Source organism: Rattus norvegicus, chromosome 6 (genome assembly GCF_036323735.1).
Source record: "Rattus norvegicus strain BN/NHsdMcwi chromosome 6, GRCr8, whole genome shotgun sequence".
Taxonomy (NCBI): domain Eukaryota; kingdom Metazoa; phylum Chordata; class Mammalia; order Rodentia; family Muridae; genus Rattus; species Rattus norvegicus.
Genome location: NC_086024.1, coordinates 13,741,751 through 13,764,498, shown reverse-complemented (window position 1 = coordinate 13,764,498; position 22,748 = coordinate 13,741,751). Strand labels below are relative to the sequence as shown.

Genomic DNA, 22,748 nt, shown 5'->3' with positions numbered 1-22,748 from the left:
AGACCACTTCCCCCAGAATCTAGGCATAACCCTAGGAAGGTTACTCGTGGTCCTTTTGCTGGCATAGGCCCTTCTATGATGACAGACTATTGGCTAGTCTAAGAACTACACACTTCTGGGGCCTGAAAAAGGTGAAACTTACTGCAGCCCCCTTCTAAGCATTCTGGCAGTGTTCTGCCTGTGCTCTGTGGCAGGACTCACCACTCTCAGTGTCCTGGCTTGTTCCAGATCACACTCTACATCCCAGGATCCACCTTGAGGTCAAGACAGTGTTTTCTCCTTTGGTTGCTTCAATACCTATCACAAAACAGACTCTTGTAAAACACAGAAACATTATGAAACTCGTACGAGGCCTGGTGAGAGAGGGGTAGCTTATAGTCATACCATTAACTGACTGGCTACTAGCTTGGACTTAACAGAGGCCCTGGCTGTTACTTTGTTCCAATATTCAATGAACATTAAGAACCAGACACTTCACAAGGCTCTAGGGTCTGAGTTGTGACCACAAAGACATGGTCCTTGTTCTCACAGAGTTCATACAAGGGAAGCCATTATATAAGCAAGCAGCATAATGACAAGCTGTGTGAATTTCTATGAAGGGAGTAACCAAGGTGCTGTGGCCAACAGCTTCTGTACCGAGTCTCATCTCTGGGGAGAGGCGGTGCTGGAATGACAAAGGTCCCCAAGGCAGGACAGAGTGGCTGAATGTGAGGAGCTGTCTTGAGACCCATGTGGTTAGACAGAGGGGGAGAATTGGCAACAAGGAGAGTTTGAATCCCGTAGTGCGTAGGAGATACAGAGGAAGCCTGGTTGCACTGATCTCTTCCTGAGTGATGGGAAGACTAGGGTGGAGGCCACAGGACATCAGATGCGCCGCCTCTGGTGACTTAATAGTTCCCAATGATAGTATGTTTAAGTGGTTCTGTGTGTTACTTGGAAACATGGCTAGCAGGGATGGGATCTGAGGAATCGTCTCTTTACTTACTTGTTACTGTACCCATTCAGCCGACTACTATGGAGAGGCCATATTGTACCAGGCACTGTGGCAACTCAGAGGCTTCTTCCCCATGGAGTCATTCATTGTGCATGAAAGACACAAAGTGGGGCCAATGCTAGGACACCAAGGGCAGACACGGGAACCAGCTACAGACATCTGTGTCTCCTGTTTTGATTTTGAGGGGACATGGTAACTTGTGAGGCCAGGGACCAGACTGATGAAGGTGACACGGGTCCCCTCATTACACAGTGCCCTCAGATCTTAGGATACTACTGAATACATGCAGAACACGGGTTTAAAATTGCGTTTGGTTTGTTTTGTTTAAGTGCGCACTGACAAAGATTTGCTCCCAAGAGGAGATGGCAGCATTTAGTGTACAACAGTTAGGTTTGAAGGTTCAAGTCTCACAGCTTCCAGTTGCCAGTGGATCCTAACAATGTTAGGTCTTCAGCATGGAGCTAACCACCTCATCTCTCCACGTTTGGTCAGAGAAACACAGGGAAGCAACTTGTTTGACATCTCTGTCCTCAGATCTAGTCTGTACATCGGATCCCAAGTAGCCATTTTGATAAGTCCATGGTGACATGTACTTGGTTGGTGACATGACAAGGGGTGGGACACCAGATATGAATATCATGATGGCCTTGGAGCCTCTTCCCCATGACAGGGGATACAAATACCTGTTCTCCATCAACAGGGGTCAGGAAATTACCCAGCAAAAGCTAAGCATGTGCAAGCCTTCCTCGATGTGAACTTTAAAGAAGTTGTATTTTGGTTTTTGTGTGTGGTTTCAAGTGAATGCAAGTCCCCAGGCAGGTTAGAGGATGGAGTCAGGGTCTTTGGAACTGAAGTTACAGGCTGGTAGGAGCCACCTGCTGTAGATACTGAGAACCCAATTTGGGTCCTCTCCAAAAGAAGTGTGGGCTCTCACCCGCTGAGCCATCTATCCGGGCCCTTGCTATGGGTTTGTAGGAAGCAAGCATCGAGGCTTACAATCAGATAAGTTACTCTGCAGTGACTCCAAGCCCTACTTCCCGGGTACACCCCCAGGTTACTTGTCTTGGCTCTAAGCCAGCCATTTGACACCTGAGTCTTTAGCTGTCAGAACAGTAGGTGAAGGCCTGCTCTCCCTAGATAAGTCCGTGTGGTGAAAATGCCCTTGTCTGGCTTATCAGTTTCATCTTATAAATGTGTTTCCATGAGTCAGAACAGCCATCCTGTGGTAGCAGCAATGCTTGCTGTCCCACAGAAGGGCCAAGCGTGGACGCACTCAATTCACCTCAGGCAACAGGGCAAAGTGGTTAAGCACATGGAAGTGGTTTCCTGCCACCTGTGTGTCAGGGATCAGTTAAAAAATAAATGTCCCCAGACCCTTTTTTTTTTCTCAATTAGAAAAATGCAGATAAGAGTCCTCCCTGGAGGGTGTAGTAGGACACACATCCAGTTCCAGCCAGCTGGGAAGGCTGAGGTGGGAGGGACTCAGGAGTCTGAGATCAGCCTGGGCAATCCATCAAATTAAGAATCACGAAAGCAATAGCCTTCAAGATTGCAGGGCGGGGATAGATAAAAACTAGACGTTAGGAGTCAACAGTGGGCTTGACCTGAAAGCGTTTGGAGAAAATCTCTTTAAAAGGCAGTGATAGCTGGGCAGACACCACCGGGTGGTGGTGTGGACTTGGGGAATCTCAGAGTTTGAGGCCAGCCTGGTCTACAGAGAGAGTTCCAGGACAACCAGGGATACACAGAGAATCCCTGTGTCAAGGGATCAGAATATAAATAGATAGACAAATAGACAGACAGACAGATAGCAATGACTGGGGCCAGGAAATAGCTCTGTGGTTAACAGCACTGGCTGTTCTTGCAGAAGACGGGATTTGATTCCCAGCACCCACATGGCAGCTCATGACCATCTGTGACTCTGGTTCCACAGGACCCAAAAACACCTCTGGGCTCTGTGGGCACCAGGTACGCCATTTGGTGTGGATACCTACATTGTAGGTAAAATACTCCAGCACACAAAATATCTTATTTTTAAGAGACAGTGATGGCTGGAGAGATGGCTCAGTTGGTAAAGTGAGCCTGATACCCCAACAACCCATGCAAAGTGGTGGGGATGTGGCGATGCAAACCGTTAACCCTATAACTGCTAAAGCAACAGGACCCCTGAGGCCTGCTGACTCTAAATTCAGTGAGAGACCCTGCCTCAAAAAATACTAGGTGGAGAGTTACTGAAGAACCCCCCAATGCTGACCTTTACACTCAGAGGCACTCGTGTGCACACCCACTTCCCCCTCCCTCACCCTCCACATAGCAGCTCTTTGGATTTTAAATGATTGATCTGCAAAAATGTAGGTTTCTTCCTCTGATGAACACAGAACAAAACAGTGAATCACTCCACAGGCTTCATACTTCAGCATGCTTTTGTTTATGAAGATAATGGCTACCCCTTACTTGCCTCCCTGCTTGGCCTCATGTGGCCTTTGAGTGACTGAGCATTCTTGAAAGAGAGGCTGGGTTGTTGCCACAGAGGATGCCAGGCAGATGATACCAGCCAGTCATTACCATTTGCTACAATAGCCCGGGGCGTTTAACCAGAGGGCGTTTTGACTCCACAGAGAAAGCTCGCCTTTCTCCTGAGTGTCTTGTGAAATACTGGAGGTGTTTGGAAATGCGCCAGGAGCACTTCCATTCCTCCCTGACTAACCAGTCAGCCTCAGACAAGCAGTTTCTGCACCACCTGCCTCAAGAGTGATCCAAATGCTGGCACCCCTGAAATCATTTTCCTGATCTCTTATCTCAAGTAACTAAGAATTTCCTGTCAACTATGTGGCGTGGAGGCCTAAGCTCTGTGGAACAAACACTCGAGGGAGTGGAGCATTCAAACACAGCTTCTGGGTTTGTAGCAGCATGGGGTGTTCAGCACTTCTCCTTCAAGGTTTCAAGACAAGCACAGACATTGTCCCCATTTCTTTTCTGGTCTATTAAGTCTCAGGTACTAGCCATGTTCTAAGGACAAGTGGTTTATAGAAGGAATGTGGTCTGGCTTTCACTCTTGGGGAAGTTGCCACCAGTTTAGAAGAACTGTGTCCCAGGTGGGAAAAGTGACAACATAGGGGTACTGTGGAGAGGAAATGGGGATCCATGGAGTAGCTGCACTTCCGGGCCTGGCTCACCCCTCAGCTTTGACCTACATCCACCCCACCCTACCCCACTCCCCCAAGACCCCCTAGAGATCCCTGTGTGGCACCATAGTCTGAGATGTTTGCTCTTCTCAGTCCTGGCTGTTATGCCCAGGTCTACCCCCCCCATACACACACACCACCCCTCCACACATACACCACATACACACATACACCACCACCACCACACACACATACACACCCACCACACACCTACACACACCACCACCACCACCACACACATACACACATACACCACCACCACCACACACACATACACACCCACCACACACACACACACACACACCACCACCACCACCACCACCACACTTTTACTCTTTCCAGCAGAGGCAAACACAGAAAGACCCTGTGACTTGCTGGGATTTTTTTCTCACTGGGTTTGGTGGGAAAATCCCCCCTCACCTTGGTGACTTATGCAAAAGAGGATGTAGTGAATACTTCCTTTCAAAAATAAGAATAGCTATGGGATCACAGCTACTTACCTTACCTTAGCTGGGATGCATGCTTTCAATTTTGATTATTTAAAGACCCCTGGAGAAGAGCTTTCTCAAACCACCCTTCAGTCTTGGCAACCAAATTACACCAGTTCACATGTAAGGTAAGGAATCCACAAAGATCCTTTGGGCTGTTCACCCACCCAGCTAGGAAGCAGCAGAGTTAGGATTCGTGATCAGAAGCAGAAGTCAGGGCCACTCAGCATCTTGCCTCGCAGCAAGAACTGATAACTTCTGTTCATAAACTGTCATACAGGTATTGGATATTTATAGACAATGGGGGCTCAGAGGGGGCAAATCACAAAAGTCTTACTTCAGACCTCTGGAAAGACTGAAAAAATAAAACAATAGCTGTGTTCTTCAGCAGTGAGTTCGGGTACAGTAACTATAGCAACACGGGACAGCAGAGCTTCAGACAGACCCATCTCTGTGAGTCACCCAGCCATTCCCTTGATTCGATGCTAGTTTTGCTGGTTAAAACTGGCTGTTAGCACCAGGCATGCTGCTAGCCTCATGCAAGAGAGGGGAGGGGAGGGGAGGGGAAGAGAGGGGAGGGGAGGGGAGGGGAAGAGAGGGGAGGGGAGGGGAGGGGAGGGGAAGAGAGGGGAGGGGAGGGGAGGGGAAGAGAGGGGAGGGGAGGGGAAGAGAGGGGAGGGGAGGGGAGAGGAGAGGAGAGGAGAGGAGAGGAGGAAAGGAGAGGAGAGGAGGAAAGGAGAGGAGAGGAGAGGAGGAAAGGAGAGGAGAGGAGAGGAGAGGAGAGGAGAGGAGAGGAGAGGAGAGGAGAGGAGAGGAGAGGAGAGGAGAGGAGAGGAGAGGAGAGGAGAGGAGAGGAGAAAATGTCCACATGTGTGATTGATTGGCTAGAACTTAGCCACACGTCCATGCTCAGCTCCAAAGGAGACATTGAATTTTACTTTATAACTGAGCAACTTTTAAGAGAAGGAAAACAATGCTCACTTCCTAAGGAAGTGAGGGTATTTTGGGACAATCCGCAGCCTGTCATAAAATGTAGCAAGAAAGGCTCAGGACCTGCACAAGACAATCACGAAAGGGCACAAACAAGGACTTGGACAAAAGGAAAAACAAACACAGCTATTGGCCAAGAAGGTCCAACATCGTAAACTCTCGATTCTCCCCAAGTTAATTTGTAACTTTAAACATGTTCCCAATAAAGCAGCACCAGGATTTAAAACTATATATAAACAGACCATTCAAAAGTTCATATGGAAAAATAAACAAGAATCTGAGAGCTAAGAAATTTTGAAAACGGAGACCAGCCACACCAAGTATTAGGCCTATTATAAATCTACGGTAACTAAAAAGCGTGCTATAGAAAAGTAGTAAGGGGTTGGGGATTTAGCTCAGTGGTAGAGCGCTTGCCTAGGAAGCGCAAGGCCCTGGGTTCGGTCCCCAGCTCCGGAAAAAAAAGAATAAAAAAAAAAAAGAAAAGAAAAGTAGTAAGGGCAGTCCATTTGCATATGGGGCTCTGCCGCTCGGACCGGGAAGGTGGCCATTAAACATCAGGTTGCTGCCAGATTTCTAGGAACGAGGAGAGTTGGAGGTGTATCTCAAATTTCTGTCAGAATAAGTAAGCACACCAAAGATTTACGTTTATAAAATGAAAGTAAAACGAGAGGGAGGAACATTAACAGAATACATGTATTACTTGAAAAGGAAAAAAAATTCAACCTAAGACATGGAATCCAAAACGAGTAAACTGAATATCCACTCAATTATGTTAAAATAAATGATGTAAGTAAAAACCCCATGAGCCACAACCAATGTCAAATAATAATCCTGCACCAAGTCTGGGTCCGCATGGGAAAGAACTGAGAATCAGCACCAACCGCCCCAGTGAAGAGAAGCGTGTGTGCACGCATGCGCACGTGCGTACACGCATGCGCACGTGCGCACACACCCTACTGCTCCTTAAACATGTGAAAACATACGCCGAAACTTCTACAGAAACGCAAGAATGTTCTGAGATACTGTTTAAACTTAGTGCACACCGAAGCTTGGCAGCATAGCACGTCAGCAAGAATGTCGAGAGGCGGGCATGTCATCTGTTGCTGAAGGGAGGTTAGAAGTTTAGCCTCTGAGGACAGCTCTGTGGTCCACTAAAGAGGGAAAACATGAATGACATTAGCAGTAAATTGAGTAACTAAAGGTTATCACGTTGGTTCATTTCTAAGGAAAGGGGGACAATAAAGGTCTCATTCTGAAACAATTCCTTTAGTCATTTAAACATTAAAAAAAGTCCCAGACTGTGGTCACGAGCCTGTCTTTGAGGACTGAGAAGATAAGGTCGGTAACTGGGCAGTTGTCTTTCTGCAAAACTGTTGGTCACTTTAGCTAAACTCTTGTCCAGTGTTAAGCTGGATTCTGAGTACCTGGGAGTTCTCCGGGAAGAAAGACGCACCCCTGCCTCCTCCGCCCCTTCCCTGCCCGGGAGCTGGATCTCTGAGAAGGCAGAGCTGGGCACCATCCCTCCCAAAACTCCTCCCTCCTAGAGGCCTACAGATTCCTATTGGTTCATCTGAATATCAGTTAAAGCTGCAGGTGAGACTCCTGGCAGGCCTGGGGAAGTACAAAACCAAGGGCCCGAGGAAGCCATTGCTGGAGAGGAGAAGGAAGAAAACCAGGGGGCGGGAAGGGGGAAGACAAGACAGGACACAACACTGTCCTCCACTGCTTCCTTCCAGCATCCCTCTCCCCTCCTCCTCATGGGGAAAGGCATCCCATCTTCCCTTAGCAGCCATGGCCCAGCTTCCTTGAGGATCCTATGTGCTAAGTCCCCACCACCATCGCTAACATGCACACAGGTATGCACGCATGCATGCATGTGCACACAGACACACACACACACACACATACATACATACACATATATACATACACATGCACACACACACACAAACACACACACATACATACACACACACACATATATACATCCACATGCATACACACACACACACACACACACACACACACACACACACACTGCCTCTCCTGACAACCATGTGCTAGACAAGCTTGCCCCAGAGGGATGAACATTTTGTGATGAGATTGAAGATCTCCTGAGAAACGGCAGTCTAATAGCAGCCAGCTCTCAGGCTCCCAGGGATTGTCTGAACCTCCTGTCCCAAAAGAAAGAAGTCACTCACTCTTCCTGTGTTTGGTTTTGTGTGCAAAGTTGAGAGTTTTCAAAGGTTCAGATGTCAGAGTGGGGATAGGAGGAAGTAGCCAGAGGTAGGACTCCATACATCAGTGGCTGCAGGGTGGGAAGGAGTGTTTTAGCTAAGGCCAACCCAGGTCATAGACAAGGGCACCCCGTAAACTTGTTCATATCCGACAGCAGCTGGGTCAACTTCTTCCCCAGGGAGAAGAGAGGGCAGGAAGCAAAGAGGCCAGGGAGAAGTGGACTAGAGAAAGAACAAAAGGAAGAACAAAGGGAACAAAAGGGAAGAAACAGGGTGCTGTCCCTAACTAGCCAGAAGCCTATGAGAAGGATGGGTGGTACCTGGTGAGGCCTAGACCACTCCACTTGGCAACCTGAGTCAGATCAGAGCCAGCCTAAGACTGCCTTGGGCTCTTTAGACTCTGACATACTAGTCTTACCCACAGACAGTGCCTTGCTCAACCCATATCAGAGAAGCTTCTTGCAGAGAAAAATTAACACAAAGGCCAGGCAGTGGTGGCGCTCGCCTTTAATCCCAGAACTTGGGAGGCAGGGGCAGGTGGACCTCCGAGTTCGAGGCCAGCCTGGTCTATAGAGCAAGCTCCAGGACAGCCAGGGCTACACAGAGAAACCCTGTCTTGTACACACACAGAGCCCCACTGTTAGACAGGGGAGTGTTAGAGAGTGAGTGGAGAACTCAGTGCTAAGTGAGACGTCATCATGGACCCCTGCCCTCCAGAGCTCAGGACTCCGTGTGGAAAAGGAGGCAGGAAGATTTTAAGACTCAGAATTGGCAGATGACTCCAAGATAATAGTGTCCCCTAGACACAACAGGACTGATGCATGTGTGGACTCAGAGACTGCAGCAGCATGTGCAAGTCCTACACAGGGCCAGCACAGAGATGAGGAAGTGGACATGGGGTCCCAAGCCTACCCAAGACAGCGTGGAGGAATATCTGCCTTGGCCAGTCTCACATGCCCAAGTTCCCAATAGCAACACTACTGTAAGGGGACATTTGGGCCTGCAGACAGTTGGGGGTTCCTCCAACTTAAATCTTGTGTGACAGATGTGAAAAAGATGAGGCAGAAGACATTCACCTTTCACATACTTCATCCCATCGGTCCTTCAAACAAGCCACAAACACAGTGTGTGGTCCCGAGCTGACTGACAGTCAGGGGACCAGCCCAGCAAGGTGACTTTTAGCAGGTCAATGCCACAGCCAGTCATGAAACCCTTGGCAGCATGGATCCCAGCCTAGCTTTCATCCCTGCTTTCCCACCCAGGCAGAGCCTCGCCTCACCCCCTCAGTGCCAGTGCTGGGGTCAGGGGCTAGCACTGGGCTCACTGTTCCGTCTGTTCACTCTGGAACATTTGCCTAGAGCAGCACTTTTCTATGTGATTTCTTCTTTCTCAAGGAATCCCAGCCGTAAGCAGAAATAGGGTCACAGATACAATGCAGGCAGGTCCAGAAGCACTTCCTGCCCCACCTCCCCTCCAGTCTGGGCCCCATGCCTGGAGCTCAAGCTCAGATGCCAGCGGGTGCATGAGCATGGCCCTTCCTGACCTCTGCTTGTACAGGAAGAGGCCTTCTTTGCAAGGCTCACCTCAGTAGCCCAGAGTAGCTGCTGAGGGAGACACAGGTTCACTCCAACCACATAGTTCACAAGTGGAGCATGTAGTGGCTACTCCAACCATATAGTCTAGAATCCTCTACAAAGCCAGGCCTGGGGTTTGCAGGAGTGGTAGAAAAAATTATTTTCTAGTAAAATGGGCCTCAAAGAAACCACCTTGATTAAGGCTGGCCCACTCCTATGACTCTTGCCTCTCCTATACAGAAACATCTAGATCTAGATTATTTCTCTCCCCTCCACCCCCAGGAGATTAACCTTGCTAAGGCACCATGCTCCTGCAGGAAGGGCTCAGCCCCCCTCAGCACGGATTTCAAACCCCTCTTCCTGGCATCCCAGACTCTTTAAGGTTGGTTCTAACACATCTGTCTTACCTCAGTATCATCAGGAACTCTGTTCTCTTGTTCTTTCCCTTTGCCTCCACCTCCCGTCTCGTTTGATTGCTCTCTTCAAGGTCTGTCCAAATGCTACTAGCTTCCACCCAACCCTGAGAGCCACTACTGTTGGTTATACATCAACAGATGTTGGCTACACCAGCCATTTGCCATCTCCCTCTCTCAAACCCAGCAGCTTGAACTCTTGTGACCTTTTTTGATTCAGATGATTATATATATATATATATATATATATATATATATATATATATATATATATATATATATATATATGTAAACCAGAATCCACTGAGCTAGTTAGCTTGTGAAGGATGGCGGTCATGGGAGACCTACTCCTTCACCACAGAAGGATCTAAATGATATGAGTCCTAACCTTGGTATGGCCCTGCTGCTGTGGGGGATACTAGGTATTGTGGGAGGTTCTGTAGGTATTGTAGGAGTGCTGAGGTATTGTGGGGGTACCGAGGTATTGTGGGGGTGCTGAGGTATTGTGGGGGTGCTGAGGAATTGTGGGGGTACTGAGGTATTGTGGGGGTGCTGAGGTATTGTGGGAGGTTCTGTAGGTATTATAGGGGTGCTGAGGTATTGTGGGGGTGCTGAGGTATTGTGGGAGGTTCTGTAGGTATTGTAGGAGTGCTGAGGTATTGTAGGGGTACTGAGGTATTGTGGGGGTGCTGAGGAATTGTGGGATACTGAGGTATTGTGGGGGTACTGAGGTATTGTGGGGGTGCTGAGGAATTGTGGGGGTACTGAGGTATTGTGGGGGTGCTGAGGTATTGTGGGAGGTTCTGTAGGTATTGTAGGGGTGCTGAGGTATTGTGGGGGTGCTGAGGAATTGTGGGGGTACTGAGGTATTGTGGGGGTGCTGAGGTATTGTGGGAGGTTCTGTAGGTATTGTGGGGGTGCTGAGGTATTGTGGGGGTGCTGAGGTATTGTGGGGTGCTGAGGTATTGGGGGGTGCTGAGGTATTGTAGGGGTGCTGAGGTATTGTGGGAGGTTCTGTAGGTATTGTAGGAGTGCTGAGGTATTGTGGGGGTACTGAGGTATTGTGGGGGTGCTGAGGAATTGTGGGATACTGAGGTATTGTGGGGGTACTGAGGTATTGTGGGGGTGCTGAGGAATTGTGGGGGTACTGAGGTATTGTGGGGGTGCTGAGGTATTGTGGGAGGTTCTGTAGGTATTGTGGGGGTGCTGAGGTATTATGGGGGTGCTGAGGTATTGTGGGGTGCTGAGGTATTGGGGGGTGCTGAGGTATTGTAGGGGTGCTGAGGTATTGTGGAGGTTCTGTAGGTATTGTGGAGGTGCGAGGTATTGTGGGGGTGCTGAGGTGTTGTGGGGGTGCTGAGGTATTGTCAGTACTGGTGAAGGTTGACCAGCTGGGAGATGGCCCTAGACTGAGGTTAATTGAGGCAGATCAGAACCTACTCCAAGATTACCTTCACTGGAGACTTCCCTAGGGTATGTGCATCGAACTCAGGAAAGACCCTGTTGTGTGTATGAGGCTAACCACGTGGCCTTGACTTGTGTTGCAGGGATTTGAAACTGGACAACATCCTTCTAGATGCAGAAGGTCACTGCAAGCTGGCTGACTTTGGGATGTGCAAGGAAGGGATTCTGAATGGCGTGACAACTACCACCTTCTGTGGGACTCCTGACTACATAGCTCCAGAGGTAAGGCCTGGGTGCAGAGTTAGCTCCATTCTCTTAGTGTCAGAGCAGAGGCAACAACCCAATACCATGCATTCGGGGATCATCCGAGCATGCTAAGAAGGCTCTGCAGAAGCAGGATGGATTCCAGGAGTAAGACACAGGAGGGGAGAGGGTTTAGTGATTTTCTGTAGGGAAGGAGTGGCAGTGAGGACAGACTGGTGAGCTGAGAGTGACCGGCTGGTTCCCATGCTTCAGCGAGTCCTTGCTAAGCACATGCATCCATCCCAGACCAACAACCACCAGAGCTGGGGCTGAGAGAACCTGGTTGACTTGCAAGAGAGTTTTCACCTCTTACCAAGCAGAACAGCGAAAGTCCGCTGAAGAGGCTTCACTGGATGACAAGTTCACGGTGAAACCAGGAATGCTTTGCCATGTCCACCGAGGTAGCAAGTCTACAGGGCGGGCACGTACAAGGAACGAGAGAACAGTGTGAGCTAAGGACAGAGGTGTCCACTGTGAGCTTTACCAGGGGGTTGTCCTGTGAAAGTTGAGTCACTGTGATGTGACCAGGTGTCTTGTGTCCTTCCAGAGCAGTCTGACCCAAACTGAGAGATCCTTAACAGGGGCGATTCAGACTTAGCCATATAGTCACACCGACACTTAACCAAATGCCTTCGGTGGTTTGGGGACACATAAAATGGGAGGTAGGTGCCTATCCCATTAAGCACTGCCCGTGTGGAGAAGTCTCTTCCACAGGACAGTATTTGAGCACGTGTCAGACAAAGCTCCGTGAATGGAGAGTCGACGGAGGCTCTGGCTGCTCTTCTTAGAGACCTTCGGGTCTACATAGAGTGACGCGGAAACATGCAGGACAACGGTGCCTAAAACAGAACAGTGCCCCCAGGACACAGGAAGTCTTCACAGAGCTTCTGAGACTGTGGGCTAAATGGCAAATGCATTTTAGGTTTGCTTTAACCCTAGAGATGAGGAGAGTGTAGTTGAAAACAAGAAGGATCGGAGTGGGAGCCATGCAGAGAAGGAAAGTTCATTTCTCTGGGCTGTGAATCTTTTCAAAGCTGGGTCTGGGCTTCTAATCAGAGTACTATCAGGATCCAACACACAGGCTCTAAAGAATGGTCTTTTGAATGAATGAGTGAACAAACGAATGAATGAATGAATGAATGAATGAATGAATGGATGGATGGAGACGTTTCAACATGAGCAAAAGCCGAGGGATGAAAACATCTTGGCCATTTTCAGGAAATTTAAATAACATAGCCAGAGAGCTGGCAGGATGGCTCTGCAAGTAACAGTGAGTGTAGAACGGGCCTGACAGCAGGAGTTCGAGCCCTAGAACATACTCAAAGGTGGGATGTGAGAACCAGTGGCTAAGAGTGGTCCTTTGACCTCCCCGTGTATACCATGCAACGTGGTGACCTCTACTCATACACACACACACACACACACACACACACACACACCACTCTAATCAATAAAATAAAATGCATTTTAAAAATAGTATAGCTAGAGCAAATGGTTTATTAGGGCTTTTAATAATGAACAGAATTAAGACTTGGGAGCCAGGAATATGACCTCAGTCCCACAGGATCTATGGACCTGCCCTGCCCTAAGGGTTTCATTGGAGGAGCGTCTTCATGACGTCCGTCCTGTGAAGGCAGGCCATCGGAGCACACATCAGCAGGCTGAGGAGAGCCTCCACGGTGCACACCTAGAAATCACGTAGACCAAACCCGTGGTTCAAGACTGTAATCCCAGCTCTCGGGAGGTGGAAGCCCAAGGCCGAGAGGTCCAAGGTCACCGTCATCTGTATAGCAGGCCTGAAGCTCCCCTGAGGCTCCTGAGACCCAGTGTCACAACATATTTAAAATACTCTTATCTCAGTGAACTTGAACTGGACCCTGGAGAATGGAATTGTTTACATTGCGTATTTCACTCTTGGTCCCAGGGGTGATATTCTTAGATGTCACTTCCCCATGTATGTCCCCTGGAGTTAGCGCTGCTTTTCCAGAGCATTCCATATTGTCCCGTTCGCTTGAGCTAATTGTAGATATACAACACCTGTTGGGTTTGTTCATGCAAGTGGGCCATGGTAACAGTTTTGACCGACTCCGACTTGGAATCCTATGTGTCTTTGATCTAAAATTCTTCTATTTCCTCTTTAGAATACTTATATAAAGATGTTTTCAGTGCACTGAGGAGGATTCGCTCTGCTTTTTATGTGGCCACTTACACCTTGATTATACTGAAATACATCCAGTGAATGTCTGGTGAGGTTTTCCTTTAAGAAAAAGGGACATTGCCTTTGTATCCTTGTGCTGACCCATAACCTCTAGTTCTAGAATTTATTCTCAATGCTGAGCGAATTGATAAAGTTTTTGGAAAAAAAACCAAAACAAAACAAAAGGCGGAGTAGAGGACAGGCCCACAATCTGCCCACAGATCAGACAAGTCAGGTGGGGCCAGGGACAGCTTGTGGGCCCACCCTCAGTGCTCAACAGAGCTTCAACCTTCTAAACTAGGTGATTTCAGCCTCTCTGTTAGTGTGCTGTGTTCCCTTAGCAGGAATACCGGTCAGTCAACAGCAAAGAGAAATCAATGAAAGGAAGGCCGCTCCCCCTGGGACTTCTCTTTACCAGGAGAGCCTTCCATTCTCAAGCCTCTGTGAGCCAATCCCACAACGGTCAAAGGCTGACAGCTGGGTAGTTAGAGATCTTGCCCAGAAAAAGCATGCATTTTACAGAGAAGGAGCCCAGTCAGCCTCTGTGTAAAGTAGTGCACTGGCAAGACTTGTGGATGTGCTTAGCACAGGGCTCCTACCCACTCTGTCCTTTGTACCCACAGGGCAGAATTGCTATAGCACCATAAACAGCAAATGGCAGCCAGTACAGAAAGGTATGACAGCCATGACAAGGGCTGGTTGGAGATGGCATGGCCTCGTGCCCCCTTGACCACTTTCCACAATGCACAGCTCACAAGGAGGACTGGCCAAGCGCAGCTCCCTCCCTCACTGTTGGGTTATATCATGTGGTATGAGAAACAGTCCTCAGAGTTGAGTCCAGACATGCCCAGAACGTCCTCGTGTATCCTTGATAAAGTGGAGAAGTGTATTGGAGACTTGAGTTGCTGCCTTTCCCATGGGAATCCTAAGGCCTGCCCTGCCCAGCTCAGCAAGCTGCTTTAAGGCTCTAATGGGATTAGAGGTGGGAGTGCTTCAGAAGGCATATAGAGGCTAGCCTTGACACTGGAGCCACCTTCTGGGTGATCGGCTCTGCCAAGCCGTCTCTGCCCACCTTGCACCCCTGGCTCACACACCCCGGGACTTTCCCCTCTTATTTCTGGCCCCTGCTACATAAAAAATGGCTCTCAGTTCTAGGTCACGCCGGGTTCCGTCAGGACCTATCCCTGTCCTTCTCTCTCACCCCAACCCTTGACCCTCTCAAGGGGCTGGCTTACATACCAGGTACCTTCTGAGGGCACACAAAGCCTTACCCTCCTTACCAGCTCCATTGCTGTCAAGGTGATCAGGCCAAACACAATTAGGGCTAAGCCAAAAGGGGATTTTACAAAAGATTCCACCAAAACCAAGCCTGAATAAGGCCACCCACATTTCCACAGCACCATCCAGTCTGCACAGACAGACAAGCTCATAGATAAGCCACAGAAGTTCAGACACCAGCCATCCACCGAGAAACGGCTAAGTGGTCAACTTATCATCAGGGGCCCATGAACAAATGACTGAAAATACAGTTTTGTGGGAAGTGCCCACAAACTGAAGCAGGCCAGGCCGTAGGAAGTCAGAGGACAGGAGAATGGTAGAGAAATCTGAAAAGGAGGAAATCTGGCATAGGCGTGATCTTGAAGGACAGAAACCAGTGGTACAGAGGAGGCTTGGTCAGCCAGGATGACCACTAGGTCTCAGGGGGTTGAGGGAGACGTAGCTTTGCACAGAGCCCCAGTCCAGTACAGCCTGTAGTACTGGGACTATAGGTCCCCCGCACTAACCACTAGTCAGAGAAACCCCAGATGCTAAGGAAATAGGTCTTCAGTCAAAAGGACTGTAGAGGCAGCTGCAGGTTCTCACAATCTTCTTCATCCCGAATAGAGAGGGCCCCTAAGCTATGTGTGGGCCATGTGTCACAGATGCTGCTACCGAATCTTTCTGTCTAATCCCAGATGACTTGGGCTTACTGTAGGAAAAGGTGTTTAGCATGTTCTACATGGTTCATCCTTAGTTAATGCTCTGACTATCCATTTGGCCAGATACACAGTGACTGGGAGGAAGGAACATTGCTGAACGTGACCCTGGTCGAAGATAAAATTCACAGGACAGTCATGGAACCGACTGAATTTTGGCTTTGCCTGTAAGGATAGCATACGTCACAGGGTTAGCCCCAAAAGAAAGGACATCTGTAGGGCCTATTACATTACAGGCACATTGGTAAGATTGGAGAACCAGGAAGAATGGTGGAAATGAGGCTTTTACTGTCATAGACAAGAGCATAGAGGTCTCTTCTGGGTAGAACATATAGGCTTGGGGAGAGGGCTCTCCTCATTTCCTTCCGTAAAGCATGGGGCTGAGGTAAGTGTTCACCTCATAAGGAATATCAACTTTCTGTTTCAAGCCAAGAAAAGGTGCATGCCTTTGCTGCCAGGACTCAGGAGGCTGAGGCAGGCAGATCTCTGCGAGTTACAGGCCAATCTGGATTGTATAGTGAATTCTGGTCTAGCCAGGGCCACGAAGTAAGACCTTAGCTCAAGTAGAGGGCGAAGGAAAACAAGATTCTGGTCTCGTTCCCACACAGGCAGTCAGGGTCTCCAGGCTGTGTGTATGGTGGGCACTGAGCTTGCTTCTCAGTTGGTCCCCTCTCAGCATCACCTTTTGAAGTTTAAATCCTGCTCCCCTAAGCAGGAGTAAGTGTCAAACTGTGCTCTCCTCTTTGAAAGTGGCCCCCAAATGCTGCTCAAGAGCTTTATCCGGTATGCAAGCAAAGAAAAGGCTGTTTGCTCCCCAGCAGAGGTGAGATGATGCTCACTGTGGAGAGAGGAGCCTCTCTGAAGAAGCTGAGGTAGCACCCCCCACCCCCACCCCACTCTCGGGGTAGCATAGCTCCACTATGGTGGAGCAAGGTGAATAGGAAGGCCAAGACCTTCCCACCGGAGCTGATGGGAGAGTTGTTGCTGGAGTTGGGCTCTTAAATGATCCCTGACGCTGTTTCCTGGACAGATCCTGCAGGAGTTGGAGTACGGCCCCTCAGTGGACTGGTGGGCCCTGGGCGTGCTGATGTACGAGATGATGGCCGGGCAGCCCCCCTTTGAAGCTGACAACGAGGACGACTTGTTTGAATCCATCCTTCACGATGACGTTCTCTACCCTGTCTGGCTTAGCAAGGAGGCTGTCAGCATCCTGAAAGCTGTGAGTCACCGTCCCTCACCTGTGGCTCTACTCCCTCAGGGCGCTACCCCACCTACTACCACCTCTGTGTGTGTGTGTGTGTGTGTGTGTGTGTGTGTGTGTGTGTGTGTGTCATTGTGTATGTGACTTTATCTTTCTGCCTGCCTACCTGCCTGCCTGCCTGCCTGCCTGTCTGTCTGCCTGTCTGTCTGTGTGCCTGTATGTGTGCATTCACCAGTTGGTTTGTTGAAGATCACAGAGCTGGACCAAGGCAGAGCTATGTGATAGCTCAGGAGCCCCAGCTTCCAGTCCTGCCTTCTGTTCCCCTTCAGACAACCCAGAGCTCAGTGGTTGACCAGCTGCATTCACAAAACCAGCCCTGTTCAGGGGCGCTGGACTCACAGCTTCCTTTATTTTATATATTTTCTGAAGAGACTTGGCTGTCTGGATGACAGCTGGGGAATTTGCAGTAGTTGCCATAGCTTGTAGACGTCATGACATTTTTAGGACATACAAGCATTTCTCAGGAGTCTGGACTCACATACTCACTCTCCCCTGACCCACTTCTCTTTGCTCCTCTGCCTCCCGTGGCTCCATGTTCAAGGACTCAAGACTTAGCTGAGCCTGTCCAAGCCCTCTTTGTTGTGTCTTGGTGGCCTTTGCCCTGGCCACACTCTGTCAGCTTCGCTGCCTCTTCTGCCTCTCACTGGACGTGTGCCCCGCTGTGTGGTAGGTTTGCTCTACCCCAGCCTCAGCCTTTTAAAAGACAGACTTTTCCTAGATACTCCTTTATTCACCCTCACATCAAGTCATGTCTTCCGGTATACTATGGGGGAGCAGGAATGTAGGCCAAGCCTAGAGTGCATGTTGGCGTTCATGAAGCCCTGGGATCAACCGCAAGCCATGCATAGTTCAGTCATAGTAGCACATACCTGTCTGTCATACCCTTCTGGGAGGGAGAATGAAGAGTTCCAGGCTATTCTTCAGCTACACAGTGAGCCAGCCTGGGCTACCTGAGACCTTGTATTGAACAGAACAGACAGCATCAGAGAGATAGCTTAGGCACAGCGCTCGCTGTCCAGGTGTGCTGCAACGGTGTCTGCTGCGACACGGAGGATGACTGCCCTTCGGTCTTTGTGTTGTTCTCTTTATCCCAGTTTACAAGGAGGCAATGTGTGGTAGGTGACTTGAAACATGGTGGGGGCAGAGTTTGCTCGAGAACCACACCTGTCTGGGGAGTGTCCACACCTACCTTCAGCTGACTGCAGGCCTACAGAGGTCAGCACTTCCTTCCCAGACCTGCCTTTCCGAGGGAAAGCCTGAAACCGGCTTGCTGTAGCACCATTCTCCCTGTGAACTGGCGTGAACTCCTTCCCTTAAAAAGAGTGTGCTGGCCAATTTGATCCATGTCTTTGCAGTTTCCTTGCTAGTGGCCCCCGTTTGGTTATGCCACAAGAAGAGTACAGTCACTCTCCCATTCCGGGCCCTCCCCAGCCGTGCGCTCTCACTGGTTTGAAGAACTGAGACACGTGATCATTTGAGATGATAAAGGTGCAGCATGGGGTGCTGTAAAAAGTCTTCACCTATCCCCACTGCCATTGGCCTGTCTCCCACCCTCTGTACTAGTGTGGGGTTTGGTGGATGCCAAGACAATACAGACATGGAATCTCACTGCTTTATCTGTCGTTGTTGGTACAGAACTTAGAAGGCTTGCTGTGCATTTCATTCTCCCAGAAGGGTCTATAGATTCTTCCACTGAATGCCATGGCTGCCTGTCTCTGCACTTCGAAAGCCTGTTGGGCAGCTGTCACAGGGGGTTCCCTCACAGAGGACCATCCCCGAGTGGTTAACTAGGCTGGAGATCTGAGCCTTATGTCTAGTTTCCAGCCCCCCACCCAGCCCCAGACAGTTGATCTTCAGTAGGAGATCCACATCAAGAAGAACTCTGTGCCTGGCAGACATCAGCTCAGCCTCATTCGGAGTCCTCTGCCCACATAGCAGCCAAGTGTGTGTGTGTGTGTGTGTGTGTGTGTGTGTGTGTGTGTGTGTGTGTATGTGTGTGTGTCCACCTTTCTCCCTCTCTCTACCTGTCTCTTTGGATGACCCAGACAGCACCATGGTTTTGACACTCTCCCTCTAGACACATATTCAGCAATATTTGGACATATTAGAGTTGGTACAGTCATAGGGAGCATGGTAGGAACAGTTGTGTAAGGACACACTAAGACATATCAGGACTGCTGCCGAAGGGCCTACAGCACACAGCCCCATAACCCAAGAATGTCAGCAGCACTGAATGTGAAGACCGTTGACACCTGGAGCTGGAGAAATGGCTCGATGGTTAAGAACACACACCACTGTTACAGTTTGATTCTTGGCACCCATGTTGGACAGTCGACATCCACTTGTGTTTCCTGCTCCAGGAAACTGCTGCTATCTGCTGAACTCTCTGGGCACTGAGTTCATACCAGCACGTCCCTACACATATGCACTTACAAATAATTTAAAAGTTAAAAAATAAATTTAAAGGGGGGGAGGGGAGAGAGAGAGGAAAGGTGGGGAGGGAGGGAGGGAGAGAGAGAGAAAGAGAACTGTTGACCTGCACAGACCGTACTCAGGAGTTAGAGGTCATGCTGTGGTAACTGTTTAATGTCTAAGAAGAGAGTCTCTGTCCCAGGGAGTCACTGCAGGGGCTCGTCCCTAGGCTCATCTTTCCTCTGCTAGCTGAGGGAGGTAGGAAGGCCCATGGAGGGTGGAGGGGTGCACTGCTTTTCTTGGGAAACCATCCCCCAATTCCTTTATTTGTAGTCCACATTTTCTAAGATTCTGTCCTTAGAGCTACATCACTGAAAGCTGTTACCCATGGGAAGGTGGTTCAGGATCTAGAGAAGCCATTCCTGTCATAAAGCAGTGAGGAACCCAGACAACAGCAAGCTGCCATCTTGGTGCTGTTGGATTCATTACAATTCCCTGAGAGCCAGCCTCTGGCTCCATTTCAAACTTCATAGCTTACTGAGCTCCAGGTAGGAGGCGGAATGGACCCTGTGCTGTGTGAATACATCTCATGGCTCAAGGGAAGGTGACTTTTAGGCAGCTTATAATTCAGGTTGACAGGAAACATGGAGGTCAAATATCAGTAGAGGAATCGACATGTTGCCGGTTTCTTGAGAATGCTAAGGCACTACAGGGCGTCACTGAACCAGAGATTAAGTAGGCAAAACTCACACTGAGACATCTCCATGTGCCAAACAAAAGAGTATAGACTCGGTGTGGACATCTGAGTCACTGAACCAGGGTGACTTCCTGGACATGTAAGTGAAGGAGACGAAGACTACAAGTTATCTTCAAATCATTGCCTATGTGGCTTGGGTTTAAAGACACAAGGGATAGTTTATAAGTTTTCTGTTGCTGGTGAGCTATGAAATTCTACCACAGTCACCAAGTGTCTTTGTCCCTAGAGACACTGACCTTTTACCCTACAAAACACTGTACTTGGTCTCTGACACAGGTAAGGACAATACATAGCCCCCAACATCCCCCCACACACGCGCGCGCGCGCGCGCACACACACACACACACACACACACACACACTTGCTTATCTTTTGGTCATTTGCATTCCTGGGTGTCTTTCCTGACTACTTTGCTATGACTGACTTCCAGGATCTCAGTCTCTGCTGAAAAGATCTAAATATCTGAGGCAATAGAGAATAGAGTCAGGTCCTAATCTCCACTTGGTACCTTGCTAGCTGCACATCTTTAGCCCAATTAACTAACCAGTCTGTGCCTAAAGTTTCTCCTTTATGAAGTAGAACTGGTAATGGTACCTCAAGGGAGATGAATCCCTATCCGAACTACATTTAGAATGCTGTCTGACACATGCTATATTCAAGGGTAGAACACCCCGAGAGTCAGGCCCCTAGCATGTAAACACGGACGTAGGAAATGATGTGGAAAACATTCCCTTATGAGTCACGCCTGGGAGGCCCCATCAGTAACTCTTCCCTGTCTTCCTCCCACAGTTCATGACCAAGAACCCGCACAAGCGCCTGGGCTGCGTGGCAGCACAGAACGGGGAAGATGCCATCAAGCAACATCCATTCTTCAAGGAGATTGACTGGGTACTGCTGGAGCAGAAGAAAATCAAGCCCCCCTTCAAGCCGAGAATTGTAAGTGGAGCTCCCAGCCCTTCCCCTTCATGCTCAGCTGGTACTTTTGCACCGGTCTGTGTGGGCCACAAGCAGCCTAGGGTATGGCTGAGAGACCAGGGAGGAGTCTTCTAGAGGAGTCTGAGGCCCCTAGACATTAACTGTCAAAGTTACGATGCCTACAGCACCGTGGTCTCACCTCCTCAAGCTTCGTTTATTTATTTTGAGCTGTCATAATGACGCTCACTGGGTTTGCACATGACACAGAGGCACATACAAGGTTTTTGTTTCTTGAGTGATATATAGGGTTGTGACTTGAAAGTGTCCGTGTAAAGTAAGCACAGTGCTGTCACGGCCCTTATGTGTAAGGGGAGAATCACAAGTGACTATTGCAGAAAGCCCGGCCCACAGTCGTGCAGGGAGGACAGCTTGTGTCCTGGCCTCTGTCACTGTCCCACCTCTAATATGTCCCTGCCCTGTGCCTGCACCAAGGCACAGCATATGCTGCTGCCCTCCATGTGCAGTCCCAGGTACAGGTGACGAGTGGCGATCAGTGGGGCAGGCACTCAGAAGCTGAGCTCAGCTGGGCACCAAAGCCATGTCTCATAGGCTAACCTACTATGGAGGCCTTGTCCCACAGGCTAATATACTATAGAGGTGTCAGAAGAGCAGCTAACAATATCCCGAAGAGACACACCCTCATTCCCACTGAGGTACGCATTCACGCTGAGAATCTCGGCAGCTAGCTTCAGGTACCTGGGAGCAGAAGGGAAGAGTTTCTTAGGCAGGAGCTCCAGACCTACGAGGCTGGCAGAAGATCTGAAGTCATCAACCAGCTCTGTCAGAGGAGTCTTTCCTCCCTCAGCTGCAAGACAGAAAGTCCACGGTGCTAAGACTCGCCACCATTCCCTCATTGCTTTCTGCTTTGGTCTGTGTGACTCTTGAGAGATACACCGCTTCCAACAAGCAGGGTTTGGGGTCCATTTCTCTATGCAAACCTCTCTTCCACCTTATTGCATCTCACTACAGCTCTGGGCCCCCACCAACCCTCACCCCATGTCAAGCCCATGCTGGGGGTTTTGTAGGTAGGGAAGGCTCGAGGCTCTGGTTTTTAGGGCAGACAGAGCTTGCTGCATGTGCCTGATGCAACCTACCTGATGGCTGGGGCTGGGGCTGCTGCAAGTAGTCTCAAAGGACAAGAGCAACTGAACACCGGACAGAATGTGTGATGGACAGACGTGTGAACTAAAGGCCTAGCAGAGGAGAAGAGATGGAAGGACCAAGCCCGAGGGCTGAATTCTAATTGCCGTGTAGTTTAATTTAATTAGTCCCTAGAGAAATGAGAAGCAGAACTAGAATAGTAACAAGACCCCTAACAAGACCAGGGGCCAGTCAGATGTCATTGTCATCTACAGAATGGCTTGAACTTATGTTGAGACTCTAGGTCAATGAACCACTTTCAGCCAGACTCATGGGGAATCAGGCCCAGAAAGGCTAGATGAGGTCACAGGCTCAGCCTCTCAAGAGAGTGTAGGGAGATGAGGCCCAAGGAGGCCCGCTGGAACCATGAAGAGAAGCAAACACTGTGTGGATGAGGGAAGCTAGAGTTGTAGAGAAACTCCTAGAAGGAAGGAGCTGGAGA

At 49.4% G+C, this 22,748-nt stretch overlaps 1 protein-coding gene across 2 annotated transcripts in view; it reads left to right on the top strand.

Annotated features, from left to right (window-relative positions):
- Window positions 1–22,748, top strand: part of Prkce (protein kinase C, epsilon) — a 486,882-nt gene that overhangs the window by 440,433 nt on the left and 23,701 nt on the right. For both annotated transcript variants that reach the window (NM_017171.2, XM_039111827.2), the window contains exons 12-14: window positions 11,429–11,567; window positions 16,792–16,980; window positions 20,981–21,127. In NM_017171.2, the coding sequence (NP_058867.2) occupies window positions 11,429–11,567; window positions 16,792–16,980; window positions 20,981–21,127 (475 nt within the window). The remainder of the gene's footprint in view (window positions 1–11,428; window positions 11,568–16,791; window positions 16,981–20,980; window positions 21,128–22,748) is intronic.